This window comes from Dendrobates tinctorius, unplaced genomic scaffold (genome assembly GCF_039654945.1).
Source record: "Dendrobates tinctorius isolate UK_male_01 unplaced genomic scaffold, ASM3965494v1 ptg000014l, whole genome shotgun sequence".
Lineage (NCBI taxonomy): Eukaryota > Metazoa > Chordata > Amphibia > Anura > Dendrobatidae > Dendrobates > Dendrobates tinctorius.
In genome coordinates, this window is record NW_027361682.1 from 27,750,099 (window position 1) to 27,769,095 (window position 18,997).

Genomic DNA, 18,997 nt, shown 5'->3' on the forward strand with positions numbered 1-18,997 from the left:
GGTGGAGCGCGATCGGGATATCGCGGGAGCTGGAGTAGCGCGATCGGGAGAGGGATATCGCGGGAGGTGGAGTGGGATCGGGATATCGCAGGAGCTGGAGTAGCGCGATCGGGAGAGGGATATCGCGGGAGGTGGAGCGCGATCGGGAGAGGGATATCGCGGGAGGTGGAGCGGGATCGGGATATCGTGGGAGGGATGGGTGAGTTGGAGAGCGATGAGAGATTTTATCGGCTCCTGGAGCGGCATTTATGGGTTAATGCTGAAATTAGTGGACCGTCAAAGCAAAAAAACGTTGCAGGGTCCGTTTCATCCGCCCGGGAGCCGCTAAAATCTTGGTGGATCCATAAAAAAAGGGTGGCACGGACGACCGTCAGTCAAGATCCGCCAATAATGTAAGTATATAAGGGAAAAAACGGATCCGCCCCTTTTTTGGCGGATTTTGACTGAAGGGAAAAAACGGATGTGTGAAACAGGCCTAAGGTGTTGTGCCGGAGATCAGTGCTTACGCATACCGCGATCGCCTGGGGGGAGTGCGTCTACCGTGATCTTGTGGGGGGTGCGTCCCTCTGGAGCCAGACTGCGCAGGTGCATCACACTTGTGCAGTCTATAAAGGCTTCGGACTGAGTGACGCTTAGCCCGTTATATTATAGATATACCCGGATCTGTCCACAGAGTTTCTCTGCCTCAGATTTATATTATTACTTTCCCACTGTAGAGCAGCAGGAACTACAGAAGATAATGAGGGATAAGATGGCTGTCAGTGCCTGACCTCAGCGCCTCAGCTCTGCTCATTCTGCAGCTGCCGGACATCCACTGTTATGTCACTGACAGTCTGGGTGACTGCACATTGTGATCCATCACAGCTCAAGTGTGCACTCACTGCACTGAGCAACCAATCACAGTACAGCTATGTGTCATGTGGGAGGAGCCCAGTCGCAAGTCAACGCCTTGCCAGTCACTCCCCACTTGTGCACACTGCTCTAAGTCTCCTCCTCAGCTCCTCCCAGCCCCCAGCCAGGCAGGAAGAAGCTAAGCAAACAGCAGGGGAAAAAAAAAAAAATTGGCTCAGCTCCCAGTGGTGAGCCGACTCCCGTCGGTCACGTGAAAGAGCCGGCTCTTTGTCTCGGTTCGTTCACGAACGACACATCACTAACTGGCAGCATGTGGCCGACTGGCTGAGAAGTGAGGAGCAGGTAAAACGCGGCGCATGCGCTCCTCTGCATGAGGATCGGGGTCTGAGCCGTGTGCGACCCCCAAATATTCACGCTCCTTTGTTTTACACGAGTCCATGTTTCCTGACAGTGGTCACCCCCTAGTGCAGGAATAAAGCGCAGTCCAGGCCTCAGGAGAAGCTTAGCAATTTTCTGATCCACTTCCTCTGTCATTTCCTCACTCTTCACTCTCTCTGCTTGCTGACAGGGAACCCGGACACGTCTTTGAGCCGAGAGACCCTGAAAAGGTGAGTAATACAGTGGTGTGAAAAGGGGTCTCACGTCAATCACGCACTGCACCGTAAAACACACCCCAAAATACATTCCCCCCTTTTAAACAGACCACACACTGGCCCCTTTCTTTATACATCACCCTCTCCCAGTCCCCTCACCCCTTTATGGCCCCCAGACCAATCCCCTGCAGTCTTATAGCCCAGCCCCCTTGTGCCTTTATATAGGTCACTTAGACCAGTTCCCTCTCTTTATAAAAACCCCTAAACATCCCCCCATCTTTAAAAGGACCACATAAACCTGCCCCCACCTTTATACAGACCCCCCGACCTGCCCCCACTTTTATACAGACCCCCCCACACACACACCTTTAGGCAGATACCAAGACCAGTCTGACTCTTTGGACAGATCACACCAATCAATCCCCCACATTCCTTTTACAGATCCTCAGACCAGCCTACCACCTTCATACAGACTGCCAGACCAGCCTACCACCTTCATACAGATACCAAGACCAGCCTACCACCTTCATACAGATACCAAGACCAGCCTACCACCTTCATACAGATACCAAGACCAGCCTACCACCTTCATACAGATACCAAGACCAGCCTACCACCTTCATACAGATACCAAGACCAGCCTACCACCTTCATACAGATACCAAGACCAGCCTACCACCTTCATACAGATACCAAGACCAGCCTACCACCTTCATACAGACTACCAAGACCAGCCTACCACCTTCATACAGACTGCCAGACCAGCCTACCACCTTCATACAGATAACCAAGACCAGCCTACCACCTTCATACAGATACCAAGACCAGCCTACCACCTTCATACAGATACCAAGACCAGCCTACCACCTTCATACAGATACCAAGACCAGCCTACCACCTTCATACAGATACCAAGACCAGCCTACCACCTTCATACAGATACCAAGACCAGCCTACCACCTTCATACAGACTGCCAGACCAGCCTACCACCTTCATACAGATACCAAGACCAGCCTACCACCTTCATACAGATACCAAGACCAGCCTACCACCTTCATACAGATACCAAGACCAGCCTACCACCTTCATACAGATACCAAGACCAGCCTACCACCTTCATACAGACTGCCAGACCAGCCTACCACCTTCATACAGACTACCAAGACCAGCCTACCACCTTCATACAGACTGCCAGACCAGCCTACCACCTTCATACAGACTGCCAGACCAGCCTACCACCTTCATACAGACTGCCAGACCAGCCTACCACCTTCATACAGACTGCCAGACCAGCCTACCACCTTCATACAGACTGCCAGACCAGCCTACCACCTTCATACAGACTACCAAGACCAGCCTACCACCTTCATACAGATACCAAGACCAGCCTACCACCTTCATACAGACTGCCAGACCAGCCTACCACCTTCATACAGACTGCCAGACCAGCCTACCACCTTCATACAGACCGCCAGACTAGCCCCCTACCTTTATACAGATCCCCATTCAATCCTCCTTTTCCAGACCCCCAGCCTTGCCCCCTCCTTTCTACAGATACCAAGACACCCTGACTAGACCAACTACCTAACTTTATATAGATAACAAAACCAGTTTGACTCTTTATACAGACCCCCGCTCAATCCACCACACACTTTATACAGACCTCCAGCCTAACCCCAACCTTTGTATGGATGCTAAGACCAGCCCCTTCCTAATAGAGACACACAGCCTATCCACCCCTTTATATCCCAGGTCCTTCTTTATACAGCCCACACTGACCAATCCAGCGCCGTCCCCTAGACCAGCTCCCCTGTACCTTTTATATAGATCACCTAGACCAGTCCCCTCTCTATATAAAGACCCCAAATCCAGCCCCCACCTTTTAGACCAGCCCCTTATATACAGATTCCCGCTCAATCCCCCACACTTCTTATACAGAGCCCCAGACCATCCACTGCCTAAGGCCGGGGTCACACTTGCGAGAAACTCGCACAAGTCTCGCCTCTTAATACCAAGCACTCAGACCGGAGCGCTCAGCTGCGTAGAAATAAATGCAGCCACACACTCCGGTCCCGAGTGCCGGGTATTGAGACGCGAGACTTGTGGGAGTTTCTCACAAGTGTGACCCCGGCCTAATAGTGACCCACAGACTCTCACTTTAAACAGATCCCCGGCCCAGGCCCCTCTTTATTTTGACCATCAGGCCTGCCCCCTTCTTTCACAAGCCGCCAAACCAGACAGACAGATAATAAGGGTATGTGCACACTGCACACGCTGCGGATCCGCAGCAGATTCTGCTGCGTTTACATTTCCATTCAAGTCTACCGATTTTCAAAAACGCTGTGCACATGCTGCATTTTTTTCCACGCAGATTTGCTGCGGGTTCGAATCCACAGCATGTCAATTCTTTCTGCGGATTCCACTGCATTTTGACACTTGTACAGGTGTCAAAAATGCAGGGAAATCCGCAGGTAAAACGCAAGTCATTTTACCTGCAAATCCGCAGCGTGTGCACATACCCTAACTCTTCCATCCCATCCCTACATGTCCTTTTCCTCCTGGTCACTGACAACATCCTGACACTGGGAGTGGCTCGGAGGGGGATTAGTGCTGCTGATCTTCTCATAATACTATGAGGGTATGTGCACACGTTGCGGATCCGCTGAAGATTTCCTAGTGATTTACAGTACAATGTTAAGCTATGGGAAATAAAAACTGTTGTGTACATGCTGCGGAAAAATCCACGCGGAAATGCAGCGGTTTATTTTCCGCAGCATGTCAATTCTTTGTGCGGATTCCGCAGCATTTTTACACCTATTCCATTATAGGAATCCGCAGGTGTAAGAACGCAGGCGAAATCCGCACTAAGTCCACAGTAAAAATGTGTAGATTTTGACCTGCGGATTCTGCCAAAAATAGCAGATTCTGCGAGGAAAATTCCGCAACGTGTACACATACCGTGTATGATTCTATGGCCCATAACAATCAGGGGGAACAAGCCCACCTGACATCCGTTCCACCTCATAAGGTGGCTGCCACATCTAGATGTCATTAGGGCTAATCCACGCAGCTGTATTACAGGCTCAATTCTCGACCTGACCCAAAACCTCATACGATTCCCTTTCCTTAAGTGAAAAGGGTAAACTAAGCTTGCACAGCCATTCCTCGTCTCAAGATAGGTAGAGGACCCAGAGGTCAAATGTCTCCCGCAGCCCTTTATCCAATTTCTGACCCCTGTGGTTATAACCTCTAAACCTCATATTTTTGTTCCCTTCAGTGATGAAAGATCCATCATCTCCAATGGATGTTTGCCCGTTTTGCGGGAAGGCTTTTAAGAGACTGAAATCCCATTTACCCCATTGTAAGATGGCTGAAAACAAAAACAAAGCTACAAGGCCAGACCCTGGAGACCAAAGTAGGACTGCCAAACAGGTGCCCATGAAAAGGACAGGCACAAGTTTGCCAAGCTTAGATAAACAGGACATGAAAGCAAAAGCGAAAAGTAAGACAGGACTTAAAATTCAAGTTCAACAAGACAAAACCATATCCTCACCCCAGACGACAGCAACAAAAGTGGGAAAAGTCACATCAGGAAATATGTTGACCCAGCAGAAAGCTGTATCAACCATCGATGAGTCCAAGAAACCTCTACAGACAGCCATAAGGACAAGTCAAATGATTACCTTACCAAAAGATCAAGATCGACAGCTGGTGGCATTAGCAGAACCTATTATGCCAATCCAGCAGGCCGTTATATTAAAGACCAATCTTGAGAGATCAGTACCAATTACTGTGGAAAGTCCAAGATCGGGCAACATGGAAACTGTGAGAGACCAAGTCAGTATTAAAAAGTTTGAAGGAGATTTGATACGATTATTTGTGCCCAATCGCATCTCAGAAAAAGACATCGTAGAGCGTTCAGATGGGGTATGGCCTCACAGACCGGTCTATTTGGATCAAAATTTTGTTTCAAAGTTTCATTCAGGATCTTCCAAGGCTTTGATGGTCTTCGAGTGGCCTACTAACTTTCCTCAGGAAGGGGTTAAAACACAAATGCCAGGAATTGCCTCAGTTGGGTGCAATATAAAAGCTGAAATGCATGATATTAAAGCATTGGGGACTACCGGGAAGTCTATGGAGAACATGATGGACGTGTTATTCCCACCCAAGACTATGCAGATAGTCGATGGTCACTTAGGGATGCACTGGATTCCGCAGTTGTATCCCAATTATGTCCAACTGTGCATAGTTCCTGGAAGACAAGATCAATGGGATCCACTTGGTAGAGGAACAACGATGCCAGACCCAATTGGAAATCTACCTGGTAGAGTACCACCATGGTTAGATTGCTTGGATCCTACAAGGATCCCTCATTCCTTTTATGCTTTTTAGGTCATTTTTCTTCTCTCTATCCCTAGAAGAAGTTTCTAAGATTGCTCGAACAGAGTCCATTCTAGAAAACCAGTCTATATCCAAGCGCCTGATGGATGTCAGACTCGGGGAGCTTCCTCACTGGTTGGCCAACCATAGCTTTACACCAAAGAATCTTACAACTTTTATGGCAAATGGTGAGAGAGCAAGTTACTTTTTGTCCTGTGGAGGTGCTGCAGGAAAATTCAACACTTTTGGTCAGGTTCTTTCACGCATCAGTGGAAAGGTTTGGGTAACCCTTACTACAAAAAGGGATTGTCTAAAGTGGAGAACCTTTTTAAGTCAATGGTGGCACACCAGTCTTCCAAAAGCTGGAAGCCAAGGGGAATTTCCAAATTATTTAACATTGCTACCTAAGGGTTCTCTACCATCACCAAATCCATTTTGAATAATCTGTAATGTCTGAAAGCTTCCTTTGAAAGAGGATATTTCACACAATAATCATTATGGTATATCATTAGGATAGGTCACAACTAGAGATGAACGAATAAATTAGAGTGGAATAGAATGGTACAAAGATCTTCATTTCGCCAAATTCGATTGGGAGCATTCAGCAACATTTTGAAGTGTATGGGACCATCAAAAGATTCTGAAATGTTAATTTAGCCTGATCTGCTCATCTCTATTCATAACATTCAGGTCAGTGGAGGTGTTGTAAAACCAGCGATTGAGGCTGTAGTTCTTTGAGTGAATTGTCAAGGAATTGAAAAATATAGCTGCTTTCTTCCAGAAACAGCGCCACTTCTGTCCACAGGTTTGGGAGTGATATGACACGTTATCCCAACTAGTCATCCATGGATACGTGTGCTGCCGTTTTTGAAAGAAAGCAACATTTTTCTAGTAGTATACGACCTCCATTAACCCCTTAGTGACAGAGCCAAGTTTGTACTTAATGACTAACCAATTTTTACAATTCTGACCACTGTGAGGTTATAGCTCTGGAACACTTCAACGGATCACACTTATTCTGAGAGTGTTTCTTTGTGACATTGTACTTCATGTTAGTTGTCAAATTTCTTTGATATGACTTGCGTTTATTTATGAAAAAAACAAAAATTTGGCAAACATTTAGAAAATTTAGCAATTTTCAAACTTTTAATTTTTGTGCCCTTAAATCAGAGAGCCATATCGCATAAAATTGTTAATAAATAACATTTCTTTACATCAACACACTTTTGGAAACATTATTTTTTTTTTGTTAGGACATTATAAGGGTTGACCAGCAATTTCTCATTTTTCCAACAAAATTTACAAAACCATTTTTTTTTTTTTTTTTTTTTTTTTTTTATAGGGACCACCTCACTTTTGGAGTTTGGGGGGGTCAGTATGACAGAAAATACCCAAAAGTGACACCATTCTAAAAACTGTACTCCTCAAGGTGGTCAAAACCACATTCAAGAAGGTTACTAACCCTTCAGGCGCTTCACGAGAACTAAAGAAATATGGAAGGAAAAGAACATTTTACTTTTTTCACAAAAAATTTTTTCGACCCAAATGTTAATTTTCACAAGGGTAACAGAGAAAATGGACCACAAAATTTATTATGCAATTTCTCCTGAGTACTCCGATAACCCGTATGTGGGGAAAAGCCACTGTTTGGGGGCATGGCATGGCTCAGAAGGTGGGAGCACCGTTTGACTTTGACTGCAAAATTGGCTGGAATCAGTGGCAGTCACCATGTCGCGTTTGGAGACCCCTGATGTACCTAAACAGTGGAACCCCCCCAATTCTAACTCCAACCCTAACACAGCCCTACCTCTGACCCTAATCATAACTATAATCACAATGCTAACCCCAACACCCCATCCGTATCCCCAACCCTAATGGCAAAATGGAAAAAAAAAATTTTATTTTATTATCTTTACCTAACTAAGGGGGTGATAAAGGGGTTTTGAGTGTTTTTTTTTTTATTTTGATCACTGTGATCAAAATGAACCAATAGGAAAAATCTATTGTTGCCGGATGTCAGCCAGCAGATCTCAGCAGGAGGAAGACGCCAGAGGGTCCAGGGATACCGGGGGGGGGGGCTCAGGGGACCCCACTTCGCGCTCCTCTGGTATGCTACATCATATTAGAGAACAGACAAATAAAAGTGAAATTGGACTTTTTTTTGGGCATCGCCAGTATTCCGTGAATGAGTGTGATCACGAGACTGGGGACGGTAAAACCGACCCGAATCATGTTCTCCGGGGTCTCAGCTACCCCTGGTAGTCGAGATCCCAGAGATTTTCTGACACTGGGGGCCCTATAACCTTATTTCTCAGCGCCGTTAAAAAGCAGCGCTGAGGAATAAGTACCCTTAACTACCGCCGTTAAAAGGCGTATCGGCAGTTGTAAAGGGGTTAAGAGCAGTTCATTCATTCTCAGAGGTAGCCATGGTAGTTTGATCTGATTAGGTAGATGTGTCTTATCCTTGTGATAGACTAGAACTTTAACCCCTTAGTGACGGGGCCAATTTTTTAAATTCTGACCATTGTCAGTTTATATGGTGATAACTCTGGAACGCTTCAACAAATCCCATTGATTTTGAGATTTTTTCGTGGCACATTATAATAATAATAAATTTAATAAAAAACAAATCTGAACTGAGAAAAGTAAGTTAATGTGTATGCACAATGTAAGCGCATATTAACACATGACCATTAACCAGAGAAAACAAAAAGCAAAAAACACAAATCCTGAACTAAAAAGTAAAAAATGTATACTGCAAATAATGCATAAAGGTAATAATAAGGGTATTTAGTAAACAAAATTTTGATCAAAATAATGTACAAGCCATCCCGCCACGTCACGGCAACCCTTGTGGGACAGTCCCTACTCTAGTATTTAAAACCTTTTCACTTGCCAAGTGGCATGAATGTGAACAAGGGTCGAGCGGCTGAACCACTAGTAACAGTTTAGGCCAGACTGGATGGCTTTCCCAGCTCAGAAAGAGGGAGGTCACACCCATATATGCACTGAATGCACAATGAAATGAATAAAAAACAAATCTGAACTGAGAAAAGTAAGTTAATGTGTATGCACAATGTAAGTGCATATTAACACATGACCATTAACCAGAGAAAACAAAAAGCAAAAAACACAAATATCCTGAACTAAAAGTAAAAAATGTATACTGCAAATAATGCATAAAGGTAATAATAATAATAAGGGTATACATAATTATGTTTACTAAATACCCTTATTATTATTACCTTTATGCATTATTTGCAGTATACATTTTTTACTTTTTAGTTCAGGATATTTGTGTTTTTTGCTATTTGTTTTCTCTGGTTAATGGTCATGTGTTATTATGCACTTACATTGTGCATACACATTAACTTACTTTTCTCAGTTCAGATTTGTTTTTTATTCATTTCATTGTGCATTCAGTGCATATATGGGTGTGACCGCCCTCTTTCTGAGCTGGGAAAGCCATCCAGTCTGGCCTAAACTGTTACTAGTGGTTCAGCCACTCGACCCTTGTTCACATTCACGCCACTTGGCAAGTGAAAAGGTTTTAAATACTAGAGTAGGGACTGTCCCACAAGGGTTGCCGTGACGTGGCGGGATGGCTTGTACATTATTTTGATCAAAATTATGTTTACTAAATACCCTTATTATTATTACCTTTATGCATTATTTGCAGTATACATTTTTTACTTTTTAGTTCAGGATATTTGTGTTTTTTGTTTTCTCTAATAATAAATTTAGGTTGATCTGTTTTGTTTATTTATAAAAAATATCAGAAATTTGACACACGTAAAAAAATTGCAATTTTCAAACTCTGAATGATTATCCCTTTAATCCAGATAGTCATACCACACAAAACATTAATCAATAACATTTCCCACATGTCGGCTTTACATCAGCACCATTTTTAAAGCGCTACTTTATTTTGTTAGCCTTTTAAGAGGTTTAAAAATGTAGCAGTAGTTTTTCATTTTTTCAAGGAAATTTACAAAATTTATTTTTTGAAGGGACCTATCAATGTTTGAAGTGACTTTTGGGGTGCTATATATTGGGAAACCCCAAACATGATACCACTTTAAAAACAGCACCCCCTGACACATTGAAAACTGCTGTCAGGTAGTTTATTAACCCTCAAGGTGATTTTCAGGAATTACTGCAAAGTGGTATAGCTGGAATGAAAAAGTGTTTGTTTACCACCTAAATGTCGCTAACTTCTGAACTGACCGCTTTAGCCGGGAGACTCCAAGGCCGCTATTTGGCCATGAAATGCTATAGGCAAACATCTGGACTACACAATCATGATCTCACGTGTCAATTAGATTAAAGTGGAAGCCCCCACAATCTATTAACCATTTATTTGATGTAGTCACTTTTGACAGCAGCAACTAAGGGGTTAAATAGACATGGACAGTGTCAACACTGATCGTTTGTGATGCAGCAAGTTGTCAGCTATAGTGTACAGCAGACAGCTGCTGGATTATCACCTGTGTGGGAATGATATTCACTTATATCTGATTTCAGTTAAAAGACGTATTGGCTGTCATTAAGGGGTTAAACACATCCTGTCACTTGCTTCAAAAATTTAGTTAAATATCTTGTAAAAATCCCAAAAGCTCACCCGATACTGCAGCTCTTTTCCATTTTGTGATGCGTCACTCCGTTGAAGAGATATTCACACTTGTTTCTTCTGGAGTGCACTATGAGAAATCTCTGCTTTGCAGTACAACTGGGCGTTTCTGCAGTCTTCTCTTTGGGCATGTACTTTCACTGTTTCTTTCAGAAGTATCCAATCACGGCTCAGCATGGCCCGAGACTGCTAGGTCAGCTGTTGAGTTGTGACTGGCAGCATCTGGGAGGGAGGGGTGAAAGCAAACACCCCCAGAAAAGACTGAAGAATCCCACAGTTGTACTGCAAAGCAGAGATTTCCCAGTGCGCTACATAAGCAACAAATGTGAATATCTCTGCGATGGGGCAACGCAGCACAAAACGGAAAACGGCATCAAAATCAGGGGAGTTCAGGGACTTTTACAAGAAATTTAATTGCATTTTTTGAGCAAGTGACAGGTGCTCTGTTAAGGGGTTGTTCAGAATGTTACCCAAGTGGTCCTTACTGTTCCTGAAGTGCTGATATCACCTCCATCGTTTGTGTGACCGCTGCAGTCAATCACTTTCGTCACTGGTCACATTAGCATATATGGTGGACGGGATGGTATTGCTGCGGGACTATCAGAACAGCATCTCTGAAAGGGCAAACTTTTAATTAGGCGGGTCATTTTTTAAATTATTATTTTATATTCTGTTAACTAACCAGAGGACAATTTTGAAAAAAAAAAATCCCGGACTGCCCTTTATTGTAAGTTAAAGGAAATTTTTATTATGTTTCAGAGGATAAGGACAGTTTAGTTAACCCTTTTCTTTTTACATTTATCATTTATTTTACAACCACATGATTTTTTTCCAGCTTGGGAGTGCTACTACAACAAATACATCAATGTGAAGAAGGGCGGCGCAGGAGGGCTGACCATGCTTCTCGCGGGCTACTGCGTTCTCAGCTATTCCTGGAACTTCGACCATATAAGTATGATTACCTCCATATAATCCTGAAGTTACCTTTTATGCCTGGCTTTGTGCCCTTTTTTTTACTACCCCATTTGCTACCGTTTTGTGTATACAGCTCCTACATAGAACTATGCATCTCCAGGTCACACATCATTTCATCTGTTCCCTGAATGTTGGTAACGTACAGTCAGGAAACAGGGGATCATGTATGAAGGATCTGACTACAAAGGGTTTTGTTTGTAGTCTGTAACCATAGAAACACATCCATAACAGCTGTATACACAACACAGTGGAAAGGAACTGTCCATTTGGGGGTTATTTTTTTTTTTTACTTGAATTCATGTATCTTGGGCTGAAAATTATGCATGAAAGTGAAATAACCCTCTAGTGTTGTACTGTCTTTTGCTGGTTGCCGAATGAGTTAACTGAGAATCAGTCAGTGAGCTTGCTTTGATGGTTTCACAGAACAGTTTGTAACGCCTTTGTGCAGAGAAACTAAAGAGCCTGTAAAAGCCAAACGGTGCAAAATATTTAATGAAATTCAATTTAAAAAATTATTTTTAGTCCCAAATACATTTTTTTCTGGTTAAAAAAAGCCACAAAAACTGACAATCCCTTCAACAATAATTACTACAAGGGTTGTCTAGGATTAGAAAAACCCAGCAGCCCTTTTCCAAAAGCCGTGGCCACCCTATCCATGGGTTTTTGTTTGGTATCGTAGCTCAGCCCCACTAAAGTGAATGGGACCGAGATGCAAAGCCGCCATCCCAACCTGTGGCTAGGGTGGTGCTGTTATTTGGAAAAGGTGGCCACTTTAATAACTGCGATCACCAAAAAGTGCCAGCGCGTGCGTCTGGAGACAGCCACATGTTAGCGCCATATTACGCCTGACAGTAATAATGACGCCCATCCGGAGATATTCGGGTTTTGCTCACCTGAAGCAATAGAGGGATCAGCCCCATAGGACCATGTAAGGCAAAGCCTGGGGTGATCTGGATATTAACGTTCAGACAGGATATTTGCTTTAAAAGCCACATTACCATGGAGATCACTTAATGCCCAGCACGGGCCGCTCCGGTAAATCACCTTTCATTGCGGACCATTATACCGCACCAGCTGGAAGGAAAACATTAACTCCACGCATAGCAATGTATTCCTGGAGCCCTAAAAAGGCAATACATCTCATCCAGCACGAAAGACGGAATTAACTGGAGACTGCAGAATAAATCAGAGCGTGAGCGCTCCTTCCAGATATTTATATTCCAGGCTGCGTTAGAAAGTTCGGGGGAAAATGCATTTTTTATTTTTTTTTTTTAATTTCTCAAACTCTGCAAAATTGCTACAGCTTTAGAGCGATTTTAGAATCCGTGATTTTGCAAGAATGTCAATTTAATATATTGTGCAGCAAGTAAACTAGTTTTTTTCATCTGTCCTGTTGCTGCTCTTCCTCTAAGGAAAGTGTCAGACTGCCATGGGTGTGGATGAGGATCGCAACGCAATGCTCGGACAGGCTGGCAGCTGCATAGAAATACATGCTGTCTCGCTCTGGTCAGGAGAGCGGCCGGCCAGTCCGAGCATTGCGTTGCGTCCTCGTCCAAGTTACAAGACCTGTCCGGCTCTTCTCCAGTGCTTTGATATCTTGTTAATACTTAAATGATACTTTCCTGTGACACCGGTATTAGAAAAGTTGTGTTTTTAATCCATTTGACCCCGTTGTTTCCCCTTAAGGATAATCGTCACTTGTGGTATATGGCAGCTGCTTATCCCACATTAAAAGGGGTTTGTTTTTGTTTCATGAAATCTGTCTCCTGGCTGGAGTTTGTTAAAAAATCTGATTGAACTTTACTCACCCTCCCCGGGTCCAGCACTGAATGTCTGCAGTGCTGCCATCCCATCGATACTGCAGTCAATCAATGAGCTCAGTGGCTTTGACTGCCATCTACTCCGGCACAGCCAGTGAGCTCAGTTACAGGCTGCAGCACTGTCAACAGGACGTCCGCACCGCAGACATTAACATACACGGAGAGCAGCGGCGGAGATGAAGTTCTGGAACTGGGTAGGGCCTTTAAAGTAAAACTGCAGCTGGGACACAGGGATTTTCTGAAAGTGGAAAGACCCTTTAATTCGGAATAAGCAACTGTCAAATACCATAGGTGAGGCTTATCAACAGGGACAAATGGATTAAAATAACAACCGTACAAAAATAAAATAAATTATAACTATATAAATATTAGATAATAGTAATAAAATATATACACAGTTAGGTCCATATATATTTGGACAGAGACAACATTTTTCTAATTTTGGTTCTAGACATTACCACAATGAATTTTAAGCAAAACAATTCAGATGCAGTTGAAGTTCAGACTTTCAGCTTTCATTTGAGGGTATCCACATTAAAATTGGATGAAGGGTTTAGGAGTTTCAGCTCCTTAACATGTGCCACCCTGTTTTTAAAGGGACCAAAAGTAATTGGACAGATTAAATAATTGTAAATAAAATGTTCATTTCTAGTACTTGTTTGAAAACCCTTTGTTGACAATGACTGCCTGAAGTCTTGAACTCATGGACATCAACAGACCCTGTGTTTCCTCCTTTTTGAAGCTCTGTCAGGCCTTCACTGCGGTGGTTTTCAGTTGCTGTTTGTTTGTGGGCCTTTCTGTCCGAAGTTCTGCATAAACCTGGGTCCAGGTGCTGAAGGGGGCGCAATAGCCCTTCTGTTAAATAAGAGAGCACCAGTGTCATAAGTAGCACATGGTGGAGGGGTGCCCCTGTTAAGGACCTGGAGCGTCGGCTCATACGTCTCACTTCTTTCTTTCAGAGCAAGATCGTTGGAGGAAATATCACTGATGACCTCACAGCTTTCGGAATGCCGGTACTGCACATGGTGTCACCATCAGCATGCCTGATGTCATGGGAGACAATCAGCAAGTGCCTTGTGAATATTTGCACTGAGGTTCTCTTACATTTCATTTTTTGCGTTGTGTTAACTTATTTTTAGTTGTGGCTGTTTATTTATAGTATTGAGTTTATATAACTGAGAACCTGTACTGACCACGCCATTATTAAAAGTGTGTACTGACTGAAACTACTGGATTCCCTATATCGAACAATTGAGGATGACATTGTCATGAACCCATGACGGCTGGAAACCATAAACAAGTTGTAAGAGGCAGTCTCGTGAAGACCACCCCTGTCAGTCTGCACTCAGGGAGAATGCAGGACGGCGGGTGGAGAGCTGGACTACGGAGGAAGAGAGCGGGACGGCAGTTAAGTTACTATGCCCAGGGGGAAATTATAGTTTATGGCTCTTGGAAGAAAACACTTACATGCCAAGTCGCAAGCACGGCTGGCACGTGTGGTGCACCAGTCATAGTCACTAGGTACACGATACACCCTTAAGAGTGGGTTGTCCAGGATTACACAAATATGACTGATTTCTTTCAGAATCCGCATCCCTCTTACCTATGGGTTGTGTTTGGTAGATCAGATCGGCACCATTCACTTCAATGGGGCTGCGATGCAATACCAGACTCAACCCATAGTCAGGGGTGGCGCTGTTCAGAAAGAGAGCAGACATTTTTCTAATCCTGGAGTCGACTCTTCCCACCTAAGCCCAGCTAATATTGCCTGGAAATTAATCAGATACTAAAGATTACCAAAATATAATTTATTTTATTCTATAACTTAGGGGATGTCTCATGGGATAAATCATCAGTTATGGTGCTCAAATTCCAACATGTCCATGCAAGACTGGATGAGGGAATGGTGGTCTTATCTGTGTCGTGCGGCCATTTCTCCACCGTCGGCCGTTCACTTCCTCAGTAGCAGGGCATAACGGTTCTTGCTGCACTTGTTGGCATAGTGGCCTCGCTCTCCACACTGCATGGTCCAAAGCAAAAAGGGAATTAGAAACCTAGAAGAATGTGCTGCTGAACAGGGCAGGTACTTTATCCTTACTTTGAAACACGTGACTTGTTCCAGGGGTCTCAGACCCCCACAGACATTTTCCTGCATCTTTCTAAAGCGCTCGTGCATCATGGTTAAGACAGTCAGGTGTGAGAGATGCGGCAGCTCCAGAATGAGGGCTGGGGGCTTCAACGTGGGCTCAGGATCACAGGGGAGTGAAGGGACCTGGACCCTCTGAGGTGCAGCAGCATTCTGTAAGACGAACCAGGGTCAACAAACCAAAGCCTGAAGGCACTAAAGTGAAGTATGCCCCATTTTATACTTCTTGTAGAGAGTTGGGCAAATTTTTACATGCAGTCAGTTACTTATTCTGTACTGATCGTGTTATATCCTGTATTATACTCCAGAACTGCACTCACTATTCTGCTGGTGCAGTCACTGTCTACATACATTACATTACTTATCCTGTACTGATCCGGAGTTACATCCTGTATTATACTCCAGAACTGCACTCATTATTCTGCTGGTGCAGTCACCGTGTACATACATTACATTACTGATCCTGTACTGATCCGGAGTTACATCCTCTATTATACTCCAGAGCTGCACTCACTATTCTGCTGGTGCAGTCACTGTCTACATACATTACATTACTTATCCTGTACTGATCCCGAGTTACATCCTGTATTATACTCCAGAACTGCAGTCACTATTCTGCTGGTGCAGTCACTGTCTACATACATTACATTATTTATCCTGTACTGATCCTGAGTTATATCCTGTATTATACTCCAGAGCTGCACTCACTAGTCTGCTGGTGCAGTCACTGTGTACATACATTACTTATCCTGTAATGATCTGGAGTTACATCCTGTATTATACTTCAGAGCTGCACTCACTATTCAGATGGTGCAGTCACTGTGTACATACATTACTGATCCTGAATTGCATCCTGTATTACACTCCAGAGCTGCACTCACTATTCTGCTGGTGGAGTCACTGTGTACATACATTACATTACTTATCCTGTACTGATCCTGAGTTACATCCTGTATTATGTTGAATCTATTTTTATTGAAAGATCAAGTAGACAAAGAAAACATACAAAATTATGAAAGTTATACACCCATCTGAGCAATATTACAGTATAAACAATCATTTATAAATCCGGTACGACTGCTAAAATGAAGTCTCGTAGCTTCCCAGTGGGACGTATATTGAGCAGACACAAACACACCGCCACTGAGCAGGTAACCGGGTGGTTGTCGCTAAATCGGTTAACCTAGCCATATAGGCTACATCAAACATTTTGCTTATATAAAATGGAACAGACTGGAGAGTAAATTTTCCTCCTATTATCTGAGTTCTTAGCAACATAGATGGGTAGGTATCTTAAAACAATAGTCATAATCATTCATAGTGCATTTCACATGTATCAGCAGGGTGTATTATAGAGAAAGAAAGGATAATATGAAAGAGAAAGGGGAAAGAACACAAGAAAAATTAGAATGGAACATTTAAGAGTAATAGGGGAGGGGGAGGGAGACGGGCACCAAACTCCCGAACCGGCCCCTAAGAAGCCTCCTCAACCAGTTGAGACAACCCAGTGGTTTCTTTAAATAAGATCCAGGGATGCCAGATGCGAATCAAGCGGGTGTTGTCCCACTCCATCTCAGCCATCAGCTCCTCCATCCGGAAGATATCTGCAAATTCCGACACCCATTCCGCCATTGTTGGCGGTATTGCTACTCGCCAAAGGCGTGGGATTACCATACGTGCTGCAGTGACACAAAACCTGAGAAGACTCCGTTTCTGGGCCGATATGGAGCCCGGAAGGATCGAGAGGATGGCAACTTGCGGGGAAGGGAGAACAACATCTCCAGTAATTTGATAAGCCGAGAACACCTTCTTCCAAAAGGGTTGTATAGCGGAGCACTGCCACCATATGTGGTATAGTGTGGCTCTCTCGGTTCCACACCGCCAACAAGTGTCCGCCACCAACGGAAAAATAGACTACAATCTAACGGGGGACAAATACCATCTGGTTAGTATCTTAAAATTTTTCTCCTGTGCGCCCCCGGCCTGGGACATTTTGTGTGTGAATAGGTAAGCTTTGTTAAGATCCTCTACCGAGAATCTACAGCCCATCTCCTCCTTCCATGCCCGAATGTAACTCGGAATCTCCTCCGAGTCCCCAATATGAAACTCCTTATATAGGAGAGAAATCAGATGAGGAGGGTCCTGTTGCTGCAATAAATTTTCCATTCATGGGGGGAGTTGCGGCCCGCCATATGTCTCTGGACAAACGACCTCATCTGATTATATTCCATCCAGGAGAGCCCCCTATTGGGAGATTGTTCTTGTAGAGTCTCCAAAGATGGAATATCTCCTTCCACCAGTACCTGTCCCAAGCGTAAGTCAGAGCTAATGTGTCAGCCTAAAAAACGATCCCTGAGGCGACCCGGAGGAAAGTCCGGGTTGCCAAAAATTGGTGTCAACGGATTCAGGACACTAATCAATTTCTTCTTAATTTTTATACGTTTCCAGAGTCGTAATGTCTCTTGTGCCAAAAAGCCCGTGGATCCCTCAGAGCCGCCTGTAGTATGATCATAGCATCGGATCCAAGGAAGGTGTCGCAAGGGAATGTCAAAGGATGTCTGTTCCAATTGAACCCATTGTTTAGAGCAGTGGCCATACTGCCAGTCGAGTAGGCGCGCTAGTGTGGAGGCCTTATGGTAAAGTTCTAAGTCAGGGAGGCCCGCGCCCCCTCTGGATTTCGGAGTGGTCAGACTGGTATATTTTAAACGGGGCCTAGGAGCCTGCCAAACAAATCGGACCAATGCGGATCTGATGGTCTGGAAGAATGCCCTCGGCGGTGTAATCGGGACCGCCTGAAACAAATACAAAAACCTGGGAAGAACATCCAACTTAAAGGAGTTCATCCTACCAAACCATGAAATATTCTTTCGTCCGTACTCTCTCAAACGCTTCAGGGTCGATTCCAGAAGGGGTAAATAGTTGAGTTTGTAAAGGTCGGTCATGTCGGCAGGAATTTGAACGCCCAAATATTGGATAGCTCCATTTTGCCACCGAAAGGGGAAATTCTCCATTATTCTCGTAAGTTCTTCTGGTCCTAAGGATATATTAAGGGCTTTGGTTTTCTGAAAATTAATTTTAAAATTACTGACTGCACCGTATTTTTTAAATTCCACCATCAGCGACGGAAGGGAAATGTGTGGCTGAGATACATACAGTAGGAGGTCATCCGCGTAAAGAGAGACCTTATAATGAACTCTATCCACCCATAGGCCGTGCACACTGGGATTCCCCCTAATTGCTACCGCCAAATGTTCCATGACCACAGTGTATAAAGTATAAAAGGGGCGATAGAGGGCATCCCTGTTGTGTGCCGTTCCCGATAGCTATAGGGTCTGACAATGCTCCATCGACCCTAACTCTCGCCGAAGGGCTGGAGTACAGAGCCACAATCTTTTGTAGGAAGCGACTCCCCAGGCCTATTTGCCGCGGGGCCGAGAACATGAATCCCCAGTGTACCCGGTCAAAGGCTTTCTCCGCGTCGATCGACAGCAGCGCCATCGGTTTATGTTTTGATTTAGCATGTGCAGTCAGAATGAGGGTTTTATTTATCCCGTCCCTCGCCTCCCTCCCCCGTACAAACCCCACCTGATCCGAGTGCAC

The 18,997-nt window shown here is 44.2% G+C and overlaps 2 protein-coding genes across 11 annotated transcripts in view; one reads left to right on the plus strand and one right to left on the minus strand.

Annotated features, from left to right (window-relative positions):
* Positions 1-1,046: 1,046 nt before the first annotated feature.
* Positions 1,047-14,477, plus strand: MTNAP1 (mitochondrial nucleoid associated protein 1). 5 transcript variants are annotated; one of them, XM_073560228.1, is made up of 6 exons: positions 1,047-1,194; positions 1,421-1,460; positions 4,724-5,770; positions 5,865-6,014; positions 11,292-11,408; positions 14,211-14,477. In XM_073560228.1, the coding sequence occupies exons 3-6, from the start codon at positions 4,726-4,728 to the stop codon at positions 14,237-14,239; spliced, it is 1,341 nt and encodes a 446-aa protein (XP_073416329.1). In that variant the 5' UTR covers positions 1,047-1,194; positions 1,421-1,460; positions 4,724-4,725; the 3' UTR covers positions 14,240-14,477. The 5 variants fall into 5 exon arrangements, with proteins under 5 accessions (XP_073416329.1, XP_073416332.1, XP_073416320.1 ...); XM_073560231.1 differs by lacking the exon at positions 1,421-1,460 and having other exon boundaries at positions 1,103-1,194; XM_073560219.1 differs by lacking the exon at positions 1,047-1,194 and having other exon boundaries at positions 1,201-1,460.
* A 567-nt stretch (positions 14,478-15,044) lies between these two features.
* The window catches only part of CPSF4L (cleavage and polyadenylation specific factor 4 like), a 37,124-nt gene continuing 33,171 nt past the window's right edge, over positions 15,045-18,997 (minus strand). For all 6 annotated transcript variants that reach the window (XM_073560245.1, XM_073560259.1, XM_073560242.1 and 3 more), the window contains 2 exons: positions 15,350-15,550; positions 15,045-15,271 (listed from right to left, as the gene is read on the minus strand). In XM_073560245.1, coding sequence (XP_073416346.1) covers positions 15,203-15,271; positions 15,350-15,550 — 270 coding nt within the window. In that variant the 3' untranslated portion in view covers positions 15,045-15,202. The remainder of the gene's footprint in view (positions 15,272-15,349; positions 15,551-18,997) is intronic.

Coding starts and splice junctions, on each gene's coding strand:
- MTNAP1 (XM_073560228.1), top strand. CDS start 4,726: ATGAAAGATCCATCATCTCCAATGGATGTTTGCCCGTTTTGCGGGAAG. Junction 6,015..11,291: donor TACAACTTTTATGGCAAATG/GTGAGAGAGCAA, acceptor ATTTTTTTCCAG/CTTGGGAGTGCTACTACAAC. Junction 11,409..14,210: donor CTGGAACTTCGACCATATAA/GTATGATTACCT, acceptor TCTTTCTTTCAG/AGCAAGATCGTTGGAGGAAA.